The 22,720-nt window shown below is 43.3% G+C and overlaps 1 protein-coding gene across 1 annotated transcript in view; it reads left to right on the forward strand.

Moving 5' to 3' along the window:
• TMEM54 (transmembrane protein 54) overlaps positions 1 to 11,881 on the forward strand; it is a 30,344-nt gene extending 18,463 nt beyond the window's left edge. Inside the window, exons 3-6 of the mRNA XM_044287257.1 lie at positions 8,201 to 8,260; positions 8,408 to 8,596; positions 8,679 to 8,807; positions 11,395 to 11,881. Of these exons, the coding sequence (XP_044143192.1) occupies positions 8,201 to 8,260; positions 8,408 to 8,596; positions 8,679 to 8,807; positions 11,395 to 11,472 (456 nt within the window). The 3' untranslated portion in view covers positions 11,473 to 11,881. The remainder of the gene's footprint in view (positions 1 to 8,200; positions 8,261 to 8,407; positions 8,597 to 8,678; positions 8,808 to 11,394) is intronic.
• The last annotated feature ends 10,839 nt before the right edge of the window (positions 11,882 to 22,720 follow it).

The raw sequence follows: 22,720 nt of genomic DNA on the forward strand, positions 1-22,720 counted from the left end.
TTAACATGAAGTATGAGCAAACAATAGTGCATTTGTAATTATACGCTGAACTATACAAGCTGTAAAACAATGACAGTTATTGCTAGCTATAATGTCACAATAAGTCACCTAACTCTTGTGAAATAACAGGAAAGACAGGGTCAATAGGCGGTGGTCATGATTCTGCCTCAACCGCAAAGGGGAGAAGATTTCTCAACTTGCTGCAGGACCACTTTATGGGTCAGTTTGTAGAAGCTCCCACTAGGTCAATGCGCTGTTAGATCTGGTAATTTCTGAAATGTTACTGTTTGAGAAACAGTTTGAGAAACGCTAGGTAATAGTGACCACAATATATTTAGATTCTCCCTAAACTATAAGAAGCAAACTCTGTCAGGCAGAGCAAAGACACTGAATCTTAAAAAGGCTAATTTTCCTGGGTTGAGGGCTTCATTTCAGGGCATACACTGGGAGCAGCTGCTGTCATACAAAAATATTGAGGATAAATGGGAGAGCTTTAAATCCACATTGAGTTATTGCACTAAAAAATGTATTCCTTTAGGTAACAAGTATAAACAGCTAAAATTAAACCCCCCATTGCTTATAGCTACTGTAAAAAGGGCAATAAAAGACAAATAAGGCATTACAAAAATACAAAACTGAGGGGTCGGCTGTAGCGTTTGAAGATTACAAAGGGCTTAATAAAATCTGTAAAAAGGAGATAAAATTAGCAAAAATACAAAACAAATGGCAGGTGGCAAAAGAAAGCAAAACAAATCCCCATTTTTTAAAAATATATAAATGCTAAAAAACCAAGGTCCGAGCAGGTAGGTAGGGGGGGGGAGGGGGTAGTCACTGAAGATAAGGAAAAGGCAGAGTTACTAAATGTTTGTTTTTTTAGCTCTGTATATACAAAAGAAGAGAAAGGGGCTGATATTTGTGGTGCCGGGGCTGTTCGTACATCCAATAATATACTCAATTGGCTAACTGTAGTTATGGTCCAAGATTAGTTAAATAAGGTAAATGTGAGGGTCCAGATGGATTACGCCCAAGAGTGCTTAAAGAGCTCAGTTCAGTCATTGCTGTGCCACTGTTTATAATTTTTAAAGATTCTCCAGGTACTGGTACAGTGCCAAGTCACTGGCGCAAGGCAAATATGGTGCCCATATTCAAAAAAGGATCTAGGTCCTCCACAGGTAATTATAGACCAGTTAGTTTAACTTCTGTTGTGGGAAAAATGTTTAAAGGACTCTTAAGGGACTATATACAGGAGTATGTGAATGTAAATAATATAATAAGTGATAACCAACATGGGTTTACCAAGGACAGAAGTTGTCAGACTAACCTGATTTGTTTTTATGAGGAGGTGAGTAGTAGCCTGGACAGAGGGGCGGCTGTGGATGCAGTGTTTCTGGAATTTGCAAAGGCTTTTGATATTGTCCTTCATAGACATTTAATAGATAAAGTAAGGTCTATAGGCTTGGAAAGTATAGTCTGTAATTGGATTGAAAACTGGCTGAAGGACCGTGTCCAGAGAGTTGTGGTCAATGATTCCTATTCAGAATGGTCCCGGGTTATAAGTGGTGTACCCCAAGGTTCAGTGCTGGGTCCTCTATTATTTAAATTATTTATTAATGATATTAAGGATGGGATTAATTAGTTATCCAAGCCATTTGGGAAATTGTTTTCTTGTCACATATTATACTTCATGACAGTGGTAAATTTGAGTCAAAATATTTCATTTTATTTTTTTAAAAATACCAAATTTACCAAAAATTCTGAAATTTTCGTCATTTTCAAAATTTCAATTTCTCTGCTTTTAAAACAGATAGTGATACCTCCTAAAATAGTTATTACTTTACATTTCCCATATGTCTACTTCATGTTTGGATCATTTTGTAAATTACATTTTTTTTGAGGGGGGGTGTTAGAAGGCTTAGAAGTTTAGAAGCAAATCTTAACATTTTTATGAAATTTTCCAAAACCCACTTTTTAAGGACCAGTTCAGGTCTGAAGTCACTTTGAGAGGCTTACATAATAGAAACCACCATAAATGGCCCCATTTTTGAAACTACACAACTTAAGGTATTCAAAACTGATTTTACAAACTTTGTTAATCCTTTAGGTGTTTCACAAGAATTAAAGGAAAATGTAGGTGAAATTTCAGAATTTTACTTTTTTGGCAGATTTTCCATTTTAATCCATTTTTTTCCGCTAACAAAGCAAGAATTAACAGCCAAACAAAACTAAATATTTATTACCCCTATTCTGTAGTTTACAGAAGCACCCCATATGTGGTCATAAACTGCTGTACGGGCACACGGCAGGGCGCATAAGGAAAGGAACGCCATATGGTTTTTGGAAGGCAAATTTCACTGTGATCATTTTAAGTTGCCATGTCACATTTGAAGACCCCCTGATGCACCCCTAGAGTAGAAACTCTAAAAAAAAATGACCCCACTTTGGAAACTACAGGATAAGTTTTGTTGGTACTGTTTTAGGGTATATATGATTTTTTGTTGCTCTATATTACACTTTTTGTGAGGCAATGTAACAGAAAATAGCTATTTTGGCAGCATTTTTATTTTTTGTTATTTACAATGCTCATCTGACAGGTTAGATTATGTGGTATTTTTCTAGATCTGGTTGTTACGGATGCGACAATACCAAATATGACCAAATATTTTTTTGGTTGCTTGTTTCAGTTTTACATAATAAAGCATTTTTCGGAAAAAAAATTTTTTGGGGGGTGTCTCAATATTCTGAAAGCCATATTTTTTTTTTGGGCAACTTATGTAGGGGCTCATTTTTTGGGGCATGAGATGACGGTTTGATGGTGTTATGGACGTGGCAATATTTAATATGTATACTTTTTATTTTAATTAAGTTTTACACAATAATATCATTTTCGAAACAAAAAAAGAATCATGTTTTAGTGTCTCCATAGTCTGAGAGCCATAGTTTTTTTTTTTTTTAGGTGATTATCTTAGGTAGGGTATCATTTTTGCGGGATGAGATGACGGTTTGATTTTTTTAGCACAGTTTTTATTTTTATTTTTTTTGACATTTTTGATATTTTTGATATTTTTCTAGAGCTGGTCGATACGGATGCGGTGATACTTAATATGTCTACTTTTCTTATTTTCCCTATTTTTACAAAAAAATTGTAACTTTATTTCACTTTTTTTTATTTTTTATATTTGTCCCACTGTGGGACTTCACCTTTTCAGGGTTTGATCCCTGTTTCAATTCAGTACAATACATTATGTATTGTACTGAATTGAACTGTCAGCGTCTTACACATTAAGATGCTGACAGTTGCCTAGGAGACCCAGCCCTCAGGGCTTCCGCAGCTGGGCTTCCGCAGCTGGCAGGCTCCAATGCCTGTGGAAGGCATCAGGGCTGGCATGGCAACCATCAGCCCCCTGTCAGCACAGAGCGGTGGGCCGATGGAATCAGAGGGAGCCCCCCCCCCCTCTATAAACCCCACACATGCCATAGTCAGCGCTGACCTCAGCATGTGAAAGGTTTACTCTGCCGGCATCACCACATACAGCGATGCCGGTGGATGCAGCAAGGGCCCGGCTATCAGTAACGGCTCCTGCACCCGCCCGATCGCATCACGTACATGCACGTGGGAATGCGGTAAGGCACCACATTCCCCCACGTACTGTACATGTACGTGATATTGCAGACAGGGGTTAATAGCATCATTTCTATTTTTGCAGATGACACTAAGCTGTGTAGTACTGTATAATCTATGGAGGATGTCTATAAACTACAAGCTGAATTGAACACTCTGAGTAATTGGGCATCAACTTGGCAAATGAGGTTCAATGTGGTTAAATGTAAAGTTATGCTTCTTAGTAGTAATAAATTATCTCTCTGCTTCATATGTCCTAGGTGATGTAACACTGGGAGAGTCACTCATAGAGAAAGATTTGGGTGTCCTTGTAGATGGTAGATTAAATAACAGTATACAATGTCAATCATCTGCTTCTAAGGCCACCAGGATACTGTCATGCATTAAACAAGGCATGGACTCGCTGGGCAGGGATGTAATACTACCACTTTACAAAGCGTTGGTGCGGCCTCATCTGGAATATGCAGTTCAGTTCTGGGCACCAGTCCATAGAAAGGACGCACTACAGCTGGAAAAAGTACAGAGGAGAGTGACTAAACTGATAAGGGGCATGGAGGGTCTTAGTTATGAAGAAAGATTAAAAGAATTGAATTTATTTAGTCTTGAGAAGAGACGTCTAAGGGGGGGAACATGATTAACCTATACAAATATATAAATGTTCCATACAAAAACTACGGTGAAAAACTGTTCCATGCACTCAAAAAGCAAGGGGGCACTGCCTCCGACTGGAGAGGAAAAAGTTCAGTCTCCGGAAGCGTCAAAGCTTCTTTACTGTAAGAACTGTGAAGCTATGGAATAGACTTCTCAGGACGTGGTCACAGCAGGAACAGTGGACAGTTTAAAAAAGGGTCTAGATTAATTCTTAAAAGTAAACAACATTAATGCTTACGAAAACGTCTCACTTCTACGATTTGCGTCCCCACCTATCCTTGGTTGAACTTGATGAACTTTTCTCAACCGCATCTACTACCAACACTGATCTGAACTCAGTTTATCCGACTCCGCCTGTGACAAGGTGTCGCTCCAGTGACTAAGGTCTCTTGCACACGAACGTAAGGGCTCCGTGCCCGTGCTGCGGCCCACAAATTGCGGTCCGCATTGCACGGGCACCGACCATGGGGCAGCCGCATGTGGATCGCAGACCCATTCATTTAAATGGGGTCCATAATCCGTCCGTTCCTCAAAAAGATAGAACAAGTTCTATCTTTTTGCGGAACGGAAGCACAGAATGGAACACCACAGAAGCACTCTGTAGTGCTTCCGAGGGGTTCCGTTCTGCACCGCATCTCCAGACCCATTCAAGTGAATGGGCCCGCATCCGTGATGCGGAATGCACACGGCTGGTGACCCGTGTACTGCGGAATCGCCATATGCGGTCCGCAGCACGGGCACGGAGCCCTTATGTTCATGTGTAAGAGGCCTAATCGACATGGGGTGTTAGCACTATTTTTAATGACTCAATCTCATTATTTAGGTATGTTTAGGTAAGTCTTTAACAAGGCTAGTAGTGTGTTATTGCAAACAGATCACCTTTAGGCCATCTGCACACGTTGCAGAAAAAGTGTGGGTTTTCCATGCGTATTCCCATGCGGAAAAAATGCTGTGTAATACAGTACCAGCAAAGTGTATGAGATTACACTCAGATTTTTTCTAATGCGGAAATTGACATGTATTGCGGTTTTCAAATTTAATAGCATGTTCAATTATGTTTGCGGTTTTAGCTGCAGATTTCACCCTTATCAATGGAAGGGTGAGATCTGCGGCAAAACTGGGTCAAATCCGCACTAAAGCCGCTTTTAGGCCTAGTTCACACTTCAGTGTTTGGTCAGTGATTTCCATCAGTGATTTGTGAGCCAAAACCAGAAGTGGAGCCTCCATAGACATTAGGTAGAAGGGAAAGATCTGCTCCTGTTCTATGTTTAGAGCTGCACCTGGTTTTGGCTCACAAATCACTGATGGAAATCACTGACCAAACACTGAAGTGTGAACGAGGCCTTAGACATTGCAGATTTTGGTGCAGATATGCTGCAGAAAATTTATGCAGATCTTAGTTTACTTTCACACTAGCATTTTTCTTTTCCAGTGTTGAGTTCAGTCACAGGGGCTCAATACCAGGAAAAAAACTGATCAGTTTTATCCTAATGCATTCTGAATGGAGAGTAATCCGTTGAGGGTGCATCAGTTCAGTCCCTCTTACGTTTTTTGGCCGGAGGAAATACCGCAGCATGCTGCAGTGTTCTCTCCGGCCCAAAATCCTGAACACTTGCCAGAATGCCGGATCTGGCAGTAATTTCCATTAAAATGTATTAGTGCTAGATCGGGCATTATGTGTTCTGGCAAAACGGATCCTTTAATAAAATAAATAAATACCGGATCTGTTTTTCCGGACGACACCGGAGAGACGGATTCGGTATTTCAATGCATTTGCCATCCGTTTGTGTTCAGGATTGCCGGCGACGGAACTGCATGATGGAATCCTCTGCCGCAAGTGTGAAAGTACCCTTATGCGCGTTTACCCGCACTCATGTGCAAGTAGCCTTAAGGCTTCTTTCACATTATCGTTAGGATTGTCAGCCTGCCGGATCCGTACTAACGGTAGCACACGTCTGCCACCTGAAGTGCGACCCGTCCCCATTATAGTAAATTGGGCCGCAGAGGACTTCCAGCGGCACATGTGTGCTAGCGTTAGTATGGATCCGGCTGTTCCCCTGATGGTCAATCATAACACTAATGTGAAAGAAGCCTAAGGTTTGGTGGATCCTTTTACATCGGCCAATCAGTAGTGAGGAAGGTTACTCTAAGGTCACTAATAAAGAAGTTGGATGTCCTCATGGAGTGCTGGTCATACAGAACCTGGTCAAGTCAATGGGTCCGCATCTGTGATGTGGGGTGCACACGGCTGGTGCCCGTGTATTGCGGACCCCCTGTATGCGGGCCGCGATCGTGTGCATGAGCCCTTATGCTACACACAAAACATTTTTAGGTATAGGCCCCTATTAAGCCCCATTATATACAATGAAATATACAGACAATAATATATGTTTATTAAACATAATACCTCTATAGAGTCCCCAAATAATGCCAATACGCAGTGACTGATGCCAATACACAGTGACAGAATAATGCCAATTACCAACTAATGGCATTATATACTAACTACAGTGACATACCATGACTAAATTAGTATCACGCAAGCTGCAAAGGAATTTATTACTGATTACCATTATTATATTATTACACTCATTGAAAAAAAAAATGCACGAGGAGTTGTTGGAATTGAATAAAAATGTTATATGTGTAAATGTAATGATGATATATGTAAGTGATTACAATATTAGAGCAAAAGGATACGTTTCTTGGGGAAAACTGTACAATTGAGTCCCCTGTTAGGCCACCTTTAGCCTGGATACAAGATGAGATACGGTTGGGCACGGAGACCTACAGGTTCTGTATGGTATACTGCAGAAATTTGCCCACAGAGGTTACAGCTGGTCCTGTAGATCCTGCACACTCGTAGGTTGCTGAAGCTGGCGTCCAGTGGTGTAACTAGAAATGACTGGGCCCCACAGAAAATTCCTTTAAGGATTTGGTGATTGCAAGGAGATGCCCCAGTGACTCCAGGTTACGCATTGCGGTCAAATTGGCAACCTTTTCAAAATGTGATTTCTGAAAAATGGCTGAGCACAGTTTTACTAAAAGAAAAAAGGAGTGGAAACGTATGAGATGAGCAGCAGGGCCATGTAAATAATTACATGGGCAAAATCTGATGGCAGGCTCTCTTTAAAAATAAAAGCTATGACTATGTAACATGACCTATCAACACGTTATTTATATGAAAAAATTCTAGACCCCCCCCATGTGAAAAATGTAAGAAGGGCAGTGAAGTTTTCAATAAGGCTACTTTCACACTAGCGTTTCTGGGTCCGCTTGTGAGATCCGTTTCAGGGCCAAAACGGATCAGTTCAGCCCCAATGCATTCTAAATGGATAAGGGTCTGTTCAGAATGCATCAATTTGGCTGCGTTTGGTCTCCGTTGCGTTTTTTAGGCGGTCACTAAAACACAGCTTGCAGCGTTTTGGTGTCCGCCTGACGATGCGGAGCCCAACAGATCCGTCATGACTTACAATGTAAGTCCATGGGGACAGATCCATTTTTAACTGACACAATATGGTGAAATTGAAAGCGTATCCGTCCTCCATTGACTTTCAATGCAAGTCAAGACGGATCCGTTTTGACTTAGACTTTTTTTTTGAATGAATAATGTAATGCAAACGAATCCGTTATGAACGGATACAAGCGTTTGCATTATCGGTGCGGATCTGTCTGTGCAGATACAAGACAGATCCGCACCGAACGCCAGTGTGAAAGTAGCCTTATATATTACAGATCTGTCATGTTAGTTTAAATGCATTTCCCTTTGTGAAAAAAATATATTACAATCCTCATTTTCACTATTAGAACCTATGTCTCACTAACCAACATTTGTCAAAAAAATGTCACACATTTTTTTTTTTTTTTATCATATTATAGGATTTTCATTGTTTTGTAGCCTGATGCATGATGAATATCTTCTTTCCTTAGAGCATTTCCTGTGGAATAGTGGCCATCGTTCTCTCGCGGTATCTAGCAAACGTTTCTTTGGTGAGTAAGAACATATGACATATGGGTACTATTTGAGGTTTGGAATGAAGGATTAATGGGATTAAATGGTTTCGCTCTTTAATATTTCATCGGACATCATGCAGTAATGGCGTTTATACAGACTGACATTGTTTCTTATTTTTGCAGCGCTGGGCAGCGGTGATACTAAGCATAATTAATGCAATAATCTCTGCAGCTTGTACGGTAGGCCTTACTGTATCTGTTATTATCACTGTGGCCAACGAGGGGCGCACTCTGCTGTCTACATGTACATTTACCAACCTGCAGTTTATACAGATATCACATGAATGTCCCTTTGATCCTACACGAATCTATGTGAGTAACTGCAGTGTATAATCCCAGACTTCACTACCACGGGTCATGCGGTGAGATGACGTATAATCGTTATGTCTTTCAGAGCACCACATTGTGTCTCTGGGTAATATCTATCCTGCTGTCTGCTGTAGAAATGGTGTTCAGCGCGCGCTGCTACTTTACAGTTCTCCAGCTGATGGATGTTCATCTGTGTCACAAGATGAAAAAGAAAGTAAGTGGCATCATATTGAGACTCTTATCTCTGTCTCCACTGCAAAAAAAATAAAAAATAATAGGAAAAAAGGCATCTAGCAGGAAAATCTTGTGAACCGCGCACTATGCCTGGTAAATGTCGATATGAATCACAGCACAGTACAGCACAGCCAAAGATCATAGTGTAGCGCTGCTTGTGTACCACTGTGCCTGGCTCAAATGAAATGAAATAAAATTCACTGAGCATCATAACTGTTGTTGGAGTGCTGTCTAAATCTATACGACATACAGTTACAAAAAAAAGTATGTGAACCCTTTGGACAAATTTGTCATAAAATGTGATCTAATCTTCATCTAAGTCACAAAAATAGACAATCACATTCTGCTTAAACTAATAACGCACAAATAATTAAATGTTACCATGTTTTTATTGAACACACCATGTAAACATTCACAGTGCAGGTGGAAAAAGTATGTAAACCTCTAGACTAATGACATCTCCAAGAGCTAATTGGAGTCCAATCAATGAGACGAGATTGGAGGTGTTTGTTACAGCTGCCCTGCCCTATAAAAAACACACCAGTTCTGGGTTTGCTCTTCACAAGAAGCTTTGTCTGATGTGAATGATGCCTCGCACAAAAGAGCTCCCAGAAGACCTACAATTAAGAATTGTTGACTTGGATAAAGCTGGAAAGGGTTATAAAAGTATCTCCAAAAGCCTTGCTGTTCATCAGTCCACGGTAAGACAAATTGTCTATAAATGGAGAAAATTTAGCACTGCTGCTACTCTCCCTAGGAGTGGCCGTCCTGTAAAGATGACTGCAAGAGCACAGCACAGATTGCTCAATGAGGTGAAGAAGAATCCTAGAGTGTAAGCTTAAGACTTACAAAAGTCTCTGGCATATGCTAACATCCCTGTCAGCGAATCTACGATACGTAAAACACTAAACAAGAATATATTTCATGGGAGGATACAACAGAGGAAGCTACTGCTGTCCCAAAAAAACATTGCTGCAAGTTTACAGTTTGCACAAGAGCACCTGGATGTTCCACAGCACTACTGGCAAAATATTCTGTGGACAGATGAAACCAAAGTTGAGTTATTTGGAAGAAACACACATCCCAACTGAGAAGTATGGTGGTGGGAGCATCATGGTTTGGGGCTGCTTTGCTGCATCAGGGCCTGGACGGATTGCTATCATCAAAGGAAATATGAATTCCCAAGTTTATCAAGACATTTTGCAGGAGAAATTAAGGCCATCTGTCCACCAGCTGAAGCTCAACAGAAGATGGGTGTTGCAACAGGACAACGACCCAAAGCATAGAAGTAAATCAACAACAGAATGGCCTAAACAGAAGAAAATACGCCTTCTGGAGTGGCCCAGTCAGAGTCCTGACCTCAACTCCATTGAGATGCTGTGGCATGACCTCAAGAAAGCGATTCACACCAGACATCCCAAGAATATTGCTGAACTGAAACAGTTCTGTAAAGAGGAATGGTCAAGAATTACTCCTGACCGTTGTGCACGTCTGATCTGCAACGACAGGAAACGTTTGGTTAAAGTTATTGCTGCCAAAGGAGGTTCAACCAGTTATTAAATCCAAGGGTTCACATACTTTTTCCACCAGCACTGTGAATGTTTACATGGTGTGTTCAATAAAAGCATGGTAACATTTAATTCTTTGTGTGTTATTAGTTTAGGCAGACTGTGATTGTCTATTGTTGTGACTTAGATGAAGATCAGATCACATTTTATGACCAATTTGTGCAGAAATCCATAGTCTCTCCTGGGCTGTCTTCACTGATCTTCTGGTCCCAGCTTGTAAACTGTCCTCAGCGGTGACATGTCCCCAAGTGATGTCTGACCCAGCAATGCCGTTGGCTGCAGTGGTGCATGTGACCCTATCCAAGCAGGACGTTTACAGATGGGAACTGGAAGCCTGGTCAAGACAGCCTGGGAGCTACAGAGCCCAAATTGGAGGGGAGCAGGTAAGTATTGCCCTCTTCCCAGGTACTGCTGAGTGAGGGGAATAAAAAAAAAATATATTATATATATATATATATATATATATATATATTGGAAAACCCCTGGTCATTTTTACAGAAAAAAAAACTGCTCTTATTTTGCAAGCAGATCCATCGTGAATAGTCAAATACTTACAACCTGTTGCCCTCATATGGCTAGGTGAACAAAAAAAATTAAATGTATGGCGCCTGTAAGGCAGGGAGGAAAAACCAAATAGGCTACATCAGGAAGAGGCAAATTATTCAGATCCCATACAAGATTAAGAACTGCTTCCTGCTGTGCAAAGGCTGCGGCACATAAAGAATACTCCCATGATGACTTGTAACATTACAGTCTTGTAGGTACAGTAACTGAAATAGATACAACATCCATCAGTGTTAGCACAGTATGTATGCAGTGCCAGATCCACATGTTCATGTCATAAGACTGCATGGGCAGACATGGCATCAGAAGGCTCAAACATCAACTATATCTATCTATCTATCTATCTTTTTGTTTTAATATTTATTATTTCAATACAATAAAAATTTAGATTTCGAGGATTGCTTACCGTCTTCTAAGTTATATATTTTGTTGTAGGTCAGAATACAGATACCCCTAGAAGAGAGGATGAGTGCAGAAGAGGAAACGCTTGGCAGCCAAAGTGAGTGGCTTTGAAGTTTGAAGGACTGACCGATGGCTGGAGATTAGGTTTATCAAATGTGTTAATGGACACACAGCAACCCTATTGGATAAATAGGAAGACATACCTCTGGACGGTCTGGCAATCTCTGCAGCAAGATCCTGTGGAGAAATATCTAAACTACAGTGCATGGACCCACATTTTTTACGTGGATAGGACTTTCTGAAGTTGTACAGTGATACATGGTTGATCTTATGTTGGGCTCCAGGATTTTCTCATAATATACAATACTATTTTATGGAGCAAGAATACAGTATCTTACAAAAGTAAGTACACCCTTCAAATTTTTGCTAATATTTTATTCTATCTTTTCATGGGACAACACTGAAGATATGACACTTTGATACAATGTAAAGTAGTCCGTGTACAGCTTGTCTAACAGTGTAAGGGTCCATTCACACGTCCGTATGTGTTTTGCGGATCTGCAAATTGCAGATCCGCAAAACACAGACACCGGCAATGTGCGTTCCGCATTTTGCGGACCGCACATCACCGGCACTCTCATAGAAAATGCCTTTTCTTGTCCGCAAGAATAGGACATGTTCTATTTTTTTGCAGAACAGAAGTTCGGATCCGGAAGTGCGGATCCGCAAATACGGATGCAGACAGCACATTCCAGCCCCCTTGAAAATGAACGGGTCCGCACCTGTTCCACAAAATAGCGGAACGGATGCGGACCCATTTTGCGGACGTGTGAATGGACCCTAAATTTGGTGTGCCCTCAAAAGTGTGCCCAGGAGTACACTCCTAACTGAAAATTGCCAAATTGTGCCTAATTAACCATTTTCCCTCCCCTGTGTCATGTGACTCGTTAGTGTTACAAGGTCTGACGTGTGAATGGGGAGCAGGTGTGTTAAATTTGGTGTTATTGCTCTCATACTCTCCCCTACTGGTCCCTGGAAGTTCAACATGGCACCTCATGGCAGAGAACTCTCTGAGGATCTGAAAAAAGAATTGTTGTTCTACAAAAAGGTGGCCTAGGCCAGTGATGACGAACCTTTTAGAGACCGAATGCCCAAACTGCAACCCAAAACCCACTTATTTATCACAAGGTGCCAACACAGCAATTTACCCTGAATACTTCAGTCCAATATAGTGCATCTTCCATGTACTTTATCACTTAGCTATAATAGCTACATTCAGTGCGCTGCCTGTGCTGTTCATAGTGCGCCCTGCGCTGATGAATGGCAGGAACAGTCTAAGGCATATTAGAGTTTTTCCAGGACGTGGGTGCCCACAGGGAGGGCTCTGAGTGCCACCTCTGGCACCCGTGCCATAGGTTCGCCACCACTGGCCTAGGCTATAAGAAGATTTCCAACATCCTGAAACTGAGCTGCAGCACAGCGGCCAAGACTGTACAGCGGTTTAACCAGACAGGTTCCACTCAGAAAGGCCTCATCATGGTCGACCAAGGAAGTTGAGTGCACATGCTCAGTGTCATATGCAGGGGTCGTCTTTTCAAAATAGACATATGAGTGCTGCTAGCATTGCTGCAGAGGTTAAAGGGGTGGGGGGTCAGCCTGTCAGTGCTCAGACCATACGCCACACACGGTATCATCTCAGTAGGAAGCTCCTTTTAAGGCCCCATTCACACGCCCGCAAAAGGGTCCACACCTGTTCCGCAGGTGCGGGCCCATTCATCCTCTAGGGGCCCGGACATGAAGCAGAGAGCACACTATGTGCTCTCCGCTTCCGTATTTGCGGAGCGCAGCCCCAAACTTCCGGTCCGCAGATCCGCAAAAAATAGAACATGTCTGTGGACAAGAATAGGCATTTCTATAGGGGGTGCTGGCCAGGTGTGTTGCGGATCCGCAATTTGCAGGTCCGCAACACACCACGGACGTGTGAATGGACCCTAAAGCTGACACACAAGAAGGCCCACAAACAGTTTGCTGAAGATAAATAGACTAAGAACATGGATTACTGGAACCATGTCCTGTGGTCTGGTAAGACCAAAATAAAAATATTTAGTTCAGATGGTATCAAGCGTGTGTGGCGGCAACCAGGTGAGGAGTACAAAGACAAGTGTGTCTTGCCTACAGTCAAGCATGGTGGTGGGTTTGGGGCTGCATGAGTGCTGCAGGCTGTGGGGAGCTACAGTTCATTGACGGAACCATGAATGCCAACATGTACTGTGACATTCTGAACCAGAGCATGATCCCCTCATTTTGGAAACTGGGCCGCATGGCAGTATTCCAACATGATAATGACCCCAAACACACCTCCAAGACGACCACTGCCTTGTTAACGAAACTGAGGGTAAAGGTGCTGGACTGGCCAAGCATGTCTCCAGCCCTAAACCCTATTGAGCATCTGTAGGACATCCTCAAACGGAATGTGGAGGAAAGCAACGTCTCTAACATCCACCAACTCTGTGATGTCATCATGGAGGAGTAGAAGAAAATTCCAGTGGCAACCTGTGAAGCTCTAGTGAACTTCATGCCCAAGAGAGTTAAGGCAGTACTGGAAAATACTGGTGGCCACACAAAATATTGACACTTTGGGCACAGTTTGGCGATTTTCACTTAGGGGTGTACTCACTTTTGTTGCTAGCGGTTTAGACATTAATGGCTGTGTGATTAGTTATTTTGAGGGCACACCAAATTTACATAGTTATACAAGCTGTATACCGACTACTTTACATTGTATCAAAGAGCCATATCTTCAGTGTTATCTTCAGTGTTGTCCCATGAAAAGATAGAAATAAAATATTTACATAAATGTGAGGGGTGTACTCACTTTTGTGAGATACTGTATATGCACCTATATATGTGTGTTTCCATCAAGTTTAGGACAGCATTTGGACATGGACACTTTATATCTCACAAAAAAGAAACATATTACCGCAACAGTACCAGAACCAGCTTTTCACTTTTATTGGAAATATGTCTAACCCAATGTAACCATACTACAGTAAAACCATCCCTGCATACAGAGAAGGAAGCAGTGTCACGCTGTGAACATTCACAGAAATACAGTGCTAACAAATGCAGGTTGCTTTCTAGCCATGTTATAAATAGCAATGATAAAGTATAATTTCTAGGAATCAGTCCACGTGTGGTTTTCTTCAATGACGGGAAAGGACACTCAGATTTTAAATATGCCATTGTGATCTGTACCGTCATAAACGTACAGTCCCAAATTTATTCTGTGGCCTGTTAGAAAGGTGCATGATGTAAACTGTAGTGAAGGTAATTTTCTTACCAGTGACTGTATTTGGAGTCACCCCCTCCCTTCTGATCCTCACCTGTGTCATGTGACCAACACTCTGACTCTCCAACTGACACAGGACAGGAAATAAGCTACTTCTCGATTCATTCCTATGAGACTAACATTGAAGCTCCCACGGGAATACATGGATAAACAGACTTCCTGCCCACACAAGATGCTGTGTTATTTTGGAGTGTCAGAGTGCTGGTCACATGACACAGCTGAGGATCAGAAGGGAGGTTATAACTCACAAATACAGTCACTGGGAAGAAGATTACCTTCACTACAGCTTACATCAGGTACCTTTCTAACAGGTCAGAGAACAAAAATATTTGTGGGAGTGCTAGACAGTAGTGTTGATCGAGCACCAGTAGTGTTGATGGAAGTCATAGGGACAACCCTGCTTTGAAAAGGGGAGGGTGCCTGGTTCATAGGAAAAGGTCAGAAATTGATTGAAACACCACTGAAATGGTTCGGGAACAGCATGGGGAGGATGTCTGGATGCATCTTGGACTCCCAGGTCGCTGCTGGGAACGATGTTGTCCGAGTAGTACGCCACTGTATATTTAGGCTACTTTCACACCTGCGTTAGGTGCGGATCCGTCTGGTATCTGCACAGACGGATCCTCACCTATAATGCAAATGCTTGTATCCGTTCAGAACGGATCCGTTTGCATTACCATTTTTTTTTGACTTACACTGAAAGTCAATGGGAGGCGGATCCGTTTTCAATTGCACCATATTGTGTCAGTGAAAACGGATCCGTCCCCATTGACTTACATTCTAAGTCAGGAAGGATCCGTTTGGCTCTGCATCGTCAGGCGGATACCAAAACGCTGCAAGCTGCATTTTAGTGGCCGCCTGAAAAGCGCAACGGAGACCAAACGCAGCCAAACTGATGCATTCTGAACGTATCCTTATCTATTCAGAATGCATTGGGGCTGAACTGAACCGTTTTGGGCTGCTTATGAGAGCCCTGAAACGGATCTCACAAGTGGACCCAGAAACGCCAGTGTGAAAGTAGCCTAACTTGTATATAAAGTGCAAGTGCTGCCAAAAATTACAAGGAAGAGGCACTCCAATACAACCTGTATATCACATAAAGGAGGGCCTCATTCACATTGTGGTACAATTGTTCAGGTAGTGGGACTCCTGCACTCATAAAGCCTATGTATGCACTAAGTGAAAGGGCTGCCAAAATTGCAAGGAACTGGCACTTCAAAACACCCTTTATTACATATAAAGGAGGGCATCATACACAGCCTTGAAAAATTATTATTGATGGCCTGCTGGTGACCCTCAAAAACATTTGGAGCAAGGGCCTGCTGATCTGACCATCTAAAACATTATGGGCGAGGGCCTGCTGCTGCTTTGGTGACTCTAGATAACCTAGGCCCGATCGCACATCCCCATGATGGCGGCGATCCATTCGGATGTCTGCCCTATCAACTTTTGATGTTATTTTCAGCGCGAACCATGGTGACCATGGGTAACGGGGAATCAGGGTTTGATTCCAGAGAGGGAGCCTGAGAAACAGTTACGGCTACAACTTCCAAGCAAGGCAGCATGCGGGCAAATTACCTATTAGGTATAATTAGGTGAGGGCCTGCAGGTGAGCTGACCCTGTAAACGATTGTAGGTGAGGGTCTGCTAGTGAGCTGACCCTCTAAAAGATTGTAGGTGAGGGCCTGCAGGTGATCTGACCCTCTAAAACATTATATGTGAGGGCCTGCTGCTGAGCTGACCCTCTAAAACATTATGGTTGAGGGCCTGCTGCTGAGCTGACCATTTAAAAAATGTACAGTGTTGAAAGCAGGCCGGGTTGCCTGAATACTTCAGCTAGGAATAATGGAATAGGACTCCCTTCTTTGTTGGTTTTCAGAACTGGGGCCATGATTAAGAGGGATGGCCAGGGGCATCCGTATTGCACCGCTAGAGGTGAAGTTCTTGGACCAGCGCAAGACGAACCAAAGCGAAAGCATTTGCCAAGAATGCTTTCATTAATCAAAAACGAAAGTCGGAGGTTCGAAGACGATCAGATACCGCCGTAGTTCCGACCATAAACGATGACGACCGGCAGCATTAATCCCATGACCCACTGAGCAGCTTCCGGGAAACCAAAGTCTTTGGGTTCTGGGGGGAGTATGATTGCAAAGCTGAAACTTAAAGAAATTGACGGAAGGGCACCACCAGGAGTGGAGCCTACAGCTTAATTTGACTCAACACGGGAAACCTCACCCGGCCCGGACATTCTGTGGGTGGTGGTGCATGGATGTTCTTAGTTGGTGGAGAGATTTGTCTGGTTAATTCCGATAACGAACGAGACTCCTCCGTGATAACCAGTTATGCGACCCCCGGCGGTAAAGATTGTGTTGACCAGACTCTTGGATAGTGAGACTGGACTTGTGGGTGAGGGCCTGCTGGTGAGCTGACCCTCTAAAAAATTATATGCGGGGGCCTGCAGGTGAGCTGACCCTGTAAAACATTATATGCGTGGGCCTGCAGGTGAGCTGACCTTGTAAAAGATTGTAGGTGAGGGCCTGTTGGTGAGCTGACCTTGTAAAAGATTGTAGGTGAGTAGAGATGATCTTGCGGTTCGACCGGCGGTCGTTTCACGGCAAACTTTGCGTGTTCGTGATTCGCAGAACATGCGAACATATGGAGATATTCGTGCCTGCCATATTCTTTTACATTGTGAAGAACTTTAACCCATGACACATCCATCAGGTGGTACAGGACAGCCAATTGAGACGTTTCAGCACATGGACATACCCCCTACCTTATAAATAAACCTGATCTGGCCACCATTTTACATACAGTGTTTTGCCAGTGTAGGGAGAGGTTGCTGTGTGGAGCAGGGAGAGGCTGTTAGGGACACCAAACGCTAGCTAATAGGGCCATAAAAGTCCTTGTAAGGATAGGTGTGATACACAGAGGGGAGCGATATACTTATAATATACTTTTATAATGAGTCAAAAACACATAGATCTATATAGTGATCCCCTGGAAGTCAGGGGCCTAGAGACTAGGGGCTTACTAGGGCCATTTTTATATAGGGTATAGGTAAGGGCCAGCTGGTTAGCTGACCCTCTAAAAAATTGTATGCGAGGGCCTTCAGGTGAGCTGACCCTGTAAAAGATTGTAAGTGAAGGCCTGCTGGTGAGCTGACCCTGTAAAACATTATATGCGAGGGCCTGCTGGTGAGCTGACCCTCTAAAAAAAATTATATGCGAGGGCCTTCAGGTGAGCTGACCCTGTAAAACATTGCAGGTGAGCTGAATGCACATTGCGGAATGCACAAATTGCAGAATGCACATTGCCGGTGTCCGTGTTTCGGACTTGTGAATAGACCCTCATAGTAAAATTATTAAAGGTTACGTTTTATCTTTATGTATATTCTTATGGATTGCCTTCCTTGTACAATGTTATAATATACACTCACCTAAAGAATTATTAGGAACACCATACTAATACGGTGTTGGACGCCCTTTTGCCTTCAGAACTGCTTTAATTCTACGTGACATTGATTCAACAAGGTGCATTCTTTAGAATAGCATTCTTTAGAAATGTTGACCCATATTGATAGGATAGCATCTTGCAGTTGTGTCACGGAAGGTGTACAGAAAACTAGAAGACACAAAATGAAGATCCGACTGACTGGATCCAAAACTAAGGAACAAAAGGGAGAGCCCTGCAACAGACCTGGCTCTCTCCCTAACTGCTCAGCCTATGCAAAAATCCCAATTGTCGATGATCGCATATCCTCATACCTCGACTGTATAACACCTGAACACCCTATAATAGTGAGGGGACACGACCACCGGCTCCCTACACTTGATACGGAGGGAGTCAGGGTCACCTGGGATCCAGCAAACAGGAAAACACAAATGAATGAACAAACTTATCTGTAGAAGACTCAGTAGTAGCATCAGCATGCACACACTCCAGGAAGTAATATAAACCGCAAAGTGATGCAGTATGGGAAGGGATTTAAAGGGATGCAATCAGTGCAACTACATGACAGCTGAGAGAGGCTAACGAGATGAGAAAATGAAAGCAAAACAAAAGGAACCTCAAAGAGGAGGTTCTGAAGGACGTCTGTCAGAGCTTCTCAGATGTCTGGTGGTGACAGTACCCCTCCTTCTACGAGTGGACTCCGGACACTCAGAGCCCTCCTTCTCAGGATGGGACCTATGGAAAGCCCTGATGAGACGAGTGGGCTTAATGTCCATCACTGGGACCCACATCCTCTCCTCAGGACCATAACCCTCCCAATGAATGAGGTACTGGAGAGAACCGCGGACAACACGAGAATCCACAATCCTAGAGACCTGAAATTCAAGATTACCATCAACCACAACCAGAGGAGGAGGCAAAGACGAGGGTACAATGGGTTGGACATAAGGTTTTAATAAGGACTAATGAAAAACATTATGGATCTTCCAAGTCTGAGGAAGATCAAGACTGTAGGCAACAGGATTGATGACGGACAAGATTTTGTAAGGCCCAATAAACTTAGGACCCAACTTCCAGGAGGGAACCTTCAATTTGATATTCTTAGTAGAAAACCACACCAGATCACCAACATTCAGGTCCGGACCAGGCACACGTCTCTTATCCGCCACACGCTTATATCTCTCACTCATGCTCTTTAGATTATCCTGAATCTTTTGCCAAATAGATGACAAAGACGAGGAGAATCTGTCCTCATCAGGTAAACCAGAAGACCCCTCTCCAGAGAATGTCCCAAACTGCGGATGAAACCCATATGCACCAAAAAATTGTGACTTATCAGAGGACTCCTGACGACGGTTATTTAAAGCAAACTCAGCAAGGGACAAAAAAGAACACCAATCCTCCTGATTCTCCGCCACAAAACAGGGCAGATATGTCTCCAGATTCTGATTGACGCGCTCTGTCTGACCATTCGACTGCGGGTGGAAAGCAGAAGAGAATGACAACCGAACCCCCAAGCGAGAACAGAAAGCCTTCCAGAATCTGGAAACAAACTGTGTGCCCCTATCAGAGACTATGTCTGAAGGAATACCATGCAATTTGACAATGTGATCAATAAATGCCTGCGCCAGCGTCTTAGCATTGGGCAAGCCAGGAAAAGGAATGAAATGCACCATTTTGCTAAAACGGTCCACCACCACCAGAATCACAGTCTTCCCCGAGGAACGAGGCAGGTCCGTAATGAAGTCCATGGACAGATGTGTCCAAGGACGGGAAGGAATGGGTAACAGAAGGAGAGGACCTGATGGCCGTTAATGAGGGACTTTGGCACGAGCGCAGGTCTCGCAGGCTGCCACAAAACCCTCAACCGACTTACAAAGCGCCGGCCACCAGAATCTCCGAGCTATGAGATCCACTGTGGCTCTTGCCCCCAGGTGCCCAGCAAGGACAGTATCGTGGTGCTCCTTAAAAATCTTGTGTCTTAAAGCGAGAGGCACAAACAACCTCCCAGGAGGACAAAGATCAGGAGCCTCTGACTGGGCTACCTGAACCTCTGCCTCCAATTCAGGATAAAGAGCAGAGACCACCACACCTTCAGCTAAAATGGGACCTGGGTCTTCAAAATTCCCACCTCCCGGAAAATAACGTGACAGGGCATCCGCCTTCACATTCTTAACCCCAGGGCGGAACGTGACAACAAAATTAAACCTTAAAAAGAACAAAGACCATCTGGCCTGTCTCGGGTTCAGACGCTTGGCTGACTCCAAGTAGGCCAGATTCTTATGGTCGGAAAACACGGTAATAGGGTGTCTGGCTCCCTCTAGCCAATGGCGCCATTCCTCAAAAGCCAACTTGATGGCCAACAACTCCCTATCTCCCACATCGTAATTTCTCTCTGCGGAGGAGAGTTTCTTCGAGAAAAAGGCACATGGTCGCCATTTGGCAGGAGAGGGACCCGAGACAAGACCGCACCCACACCCACCTCAGAAGCATCAACCTCAACTATGAAGGGTAGAGAAATATCAGGTTGTACCAAGATGGGAGCGGAAGCAAAACTCTCCTTGATATTAGAAAAGGCCTTACGCGCCTCCACCGACCAGGAGGAAAAATCTACCCCCTTTCTAGTCATATCAGTGTGTGGTTTAACAACAGAGGAATAATTCAAAATAAACTTCCTGTAATAATTGGCAAAACCCCCAAAACGCATCAGCGCTTTCTGATTCTCAGGAAGCTCCCACTCAAGCACAGCGCGGACCTTCTCGGGGGTCTATGCGAAAACCAGAAGCGGAGAGAAGAAACCCCAGAAATTGAATTTCTGGAACCGCAAACACACATTTTTCCAGTTTAGCGCACAATTTATTCTCCCGCAGGAAGAGCAAGACCTGACGTAAGTGTTCCTTATGAGTTTTGAAATCAGGAGAAAAAATCTAAATGTCATCTAGATACACTAATACAAATTTCCCCATTAAATGATAAAAAATGCTGTTCACAAAATGCTGAAAGACGGCTGGAGCATTCATCAAACCAAAAGGCATAACCAAATTCTCAAAATGGCCCTCAGGGGTATTGAAGGCCGTCTTCCATTCGTCTCCTTCTCTGACCCTGACCAGGTTGTATGCCCCTCTTAGATCCAACTTGGAAAAAACTTTAGCCCCAACAATCTGGTTAAACAGGTCCGGGATCAGAGGAAGCGGATAAGGGTCACAAATTGTGATACTGTTCAGCTCCCTGAAATCCAGACATGGTCTTAAAGAACCATCTTTTTTCTTAACAAAGAAAAAAACAGCGGCAACAGGTGACTTCAAAGGGTCGTATGTGTCCCTTTCTCAGACTCTCAGAGATATAAGCACGCATAGCGAACCTTTCAGGTTGGGAGAGATTGTATAAACGAGATTTAGGCAGCTTGGAGCCTGGGGTGAGATTAATAGGGCAATCGTACTCTCTGTGAGGGGGCAAGTCCTGAACACCACTCTCCGAAAACACATCCGAAAATTCAGAGAGAAAAGATGGTACAGTCTTAGTTCAAACCTCAGAAACAGATGTTGTGAGGCAATTCTCTCTGCAAAAGTCACTCCAACCATTTATTTGCCTCGCTTGCCAATCAATGGTGGGGTTATGTTTAGTGAGCCAGGGTAGCCCCAACACTAAAGGAGTAGGCAACCCGCTTAGGACGAAACATGACACATCCTCAACATGAGCATCACTCACAATCAAACGGATATTGTGAACTATGCCCTTTAACGATTTCTGAGAAAGTGGAACGGAATCAATACCAAAAACAGGTATATCCTTTCCCAAAGTGCATACCTGGAAACCATGAGTTATAGCAAATTGACTATCAATGAGATTGACAGCTGCTCCACTATCTACAAAAATCTCACAAAAAATGTTCTTGCTCTCTAGCGCCACCCTGGCAGGTAGGACAAAACGGGAACTACAAGCAAATGGAAAACCTTCAATTTCCACATCAACCTTGCCAATAGTAACAGATGGAACGTTTTTTGGAGGATTTTTTTCTTTGTTTCTTTATTACTCTCAAAAAACTGCCTGAATCTCCTAGTGGACAAACATTTGCCAAATGATTTATACCTCCACAACAGAAACAAACCTTTCTATGAGAGCTGAATCCTCTATTGTCAGAGGCACGCAAACTCAGCTGCATGGGCCCCTGCTCAGACGGGATTGAGAGCGACTGAGACCCCTGCGCACTGAATGAGACCACCACACTGTCCTTGGACTGAGTATGACAGGAAGGAGTGATCTCTCCTCTCTCTCTAAGACGCCTGTCAATACGAACGGCCCAAGACATGGCAGAGTCCAAGGAGGTAGGTCTCTCATGAAAGGAAAATGCATCTTTCAATCCCTCTGAAAGACCATGGCAAAATTGACTTCGGAGTTCAGCATCATTCCAACCAGTATCAGCTGCCCATCTCCGAAATTCTGAGCAGTATATCTCTGCGGATTGTTTACCCTGACATAAAAGACGTAGTCTAGACTCAGCCAGAGCAATACGATCCGGATCATCATATATCTGACCCAGGGCTAAAAAGAATTCAT

The sequence above is a fragment of the Bufo gargarizans genome, chromosome 3 (genome assembly GCF_014858855.1).
Source record: "Bufo gargarizans isolate SCDJY-AF-19 chromosome 3, ASM1485885v1, whole genome shotgun sequence".
Lineage (NCBI taxonomy): Eukaryota > Metazoa > Chordata > Amphibia > Anura > Bufonidae > Bufo > Bufo gargarizans.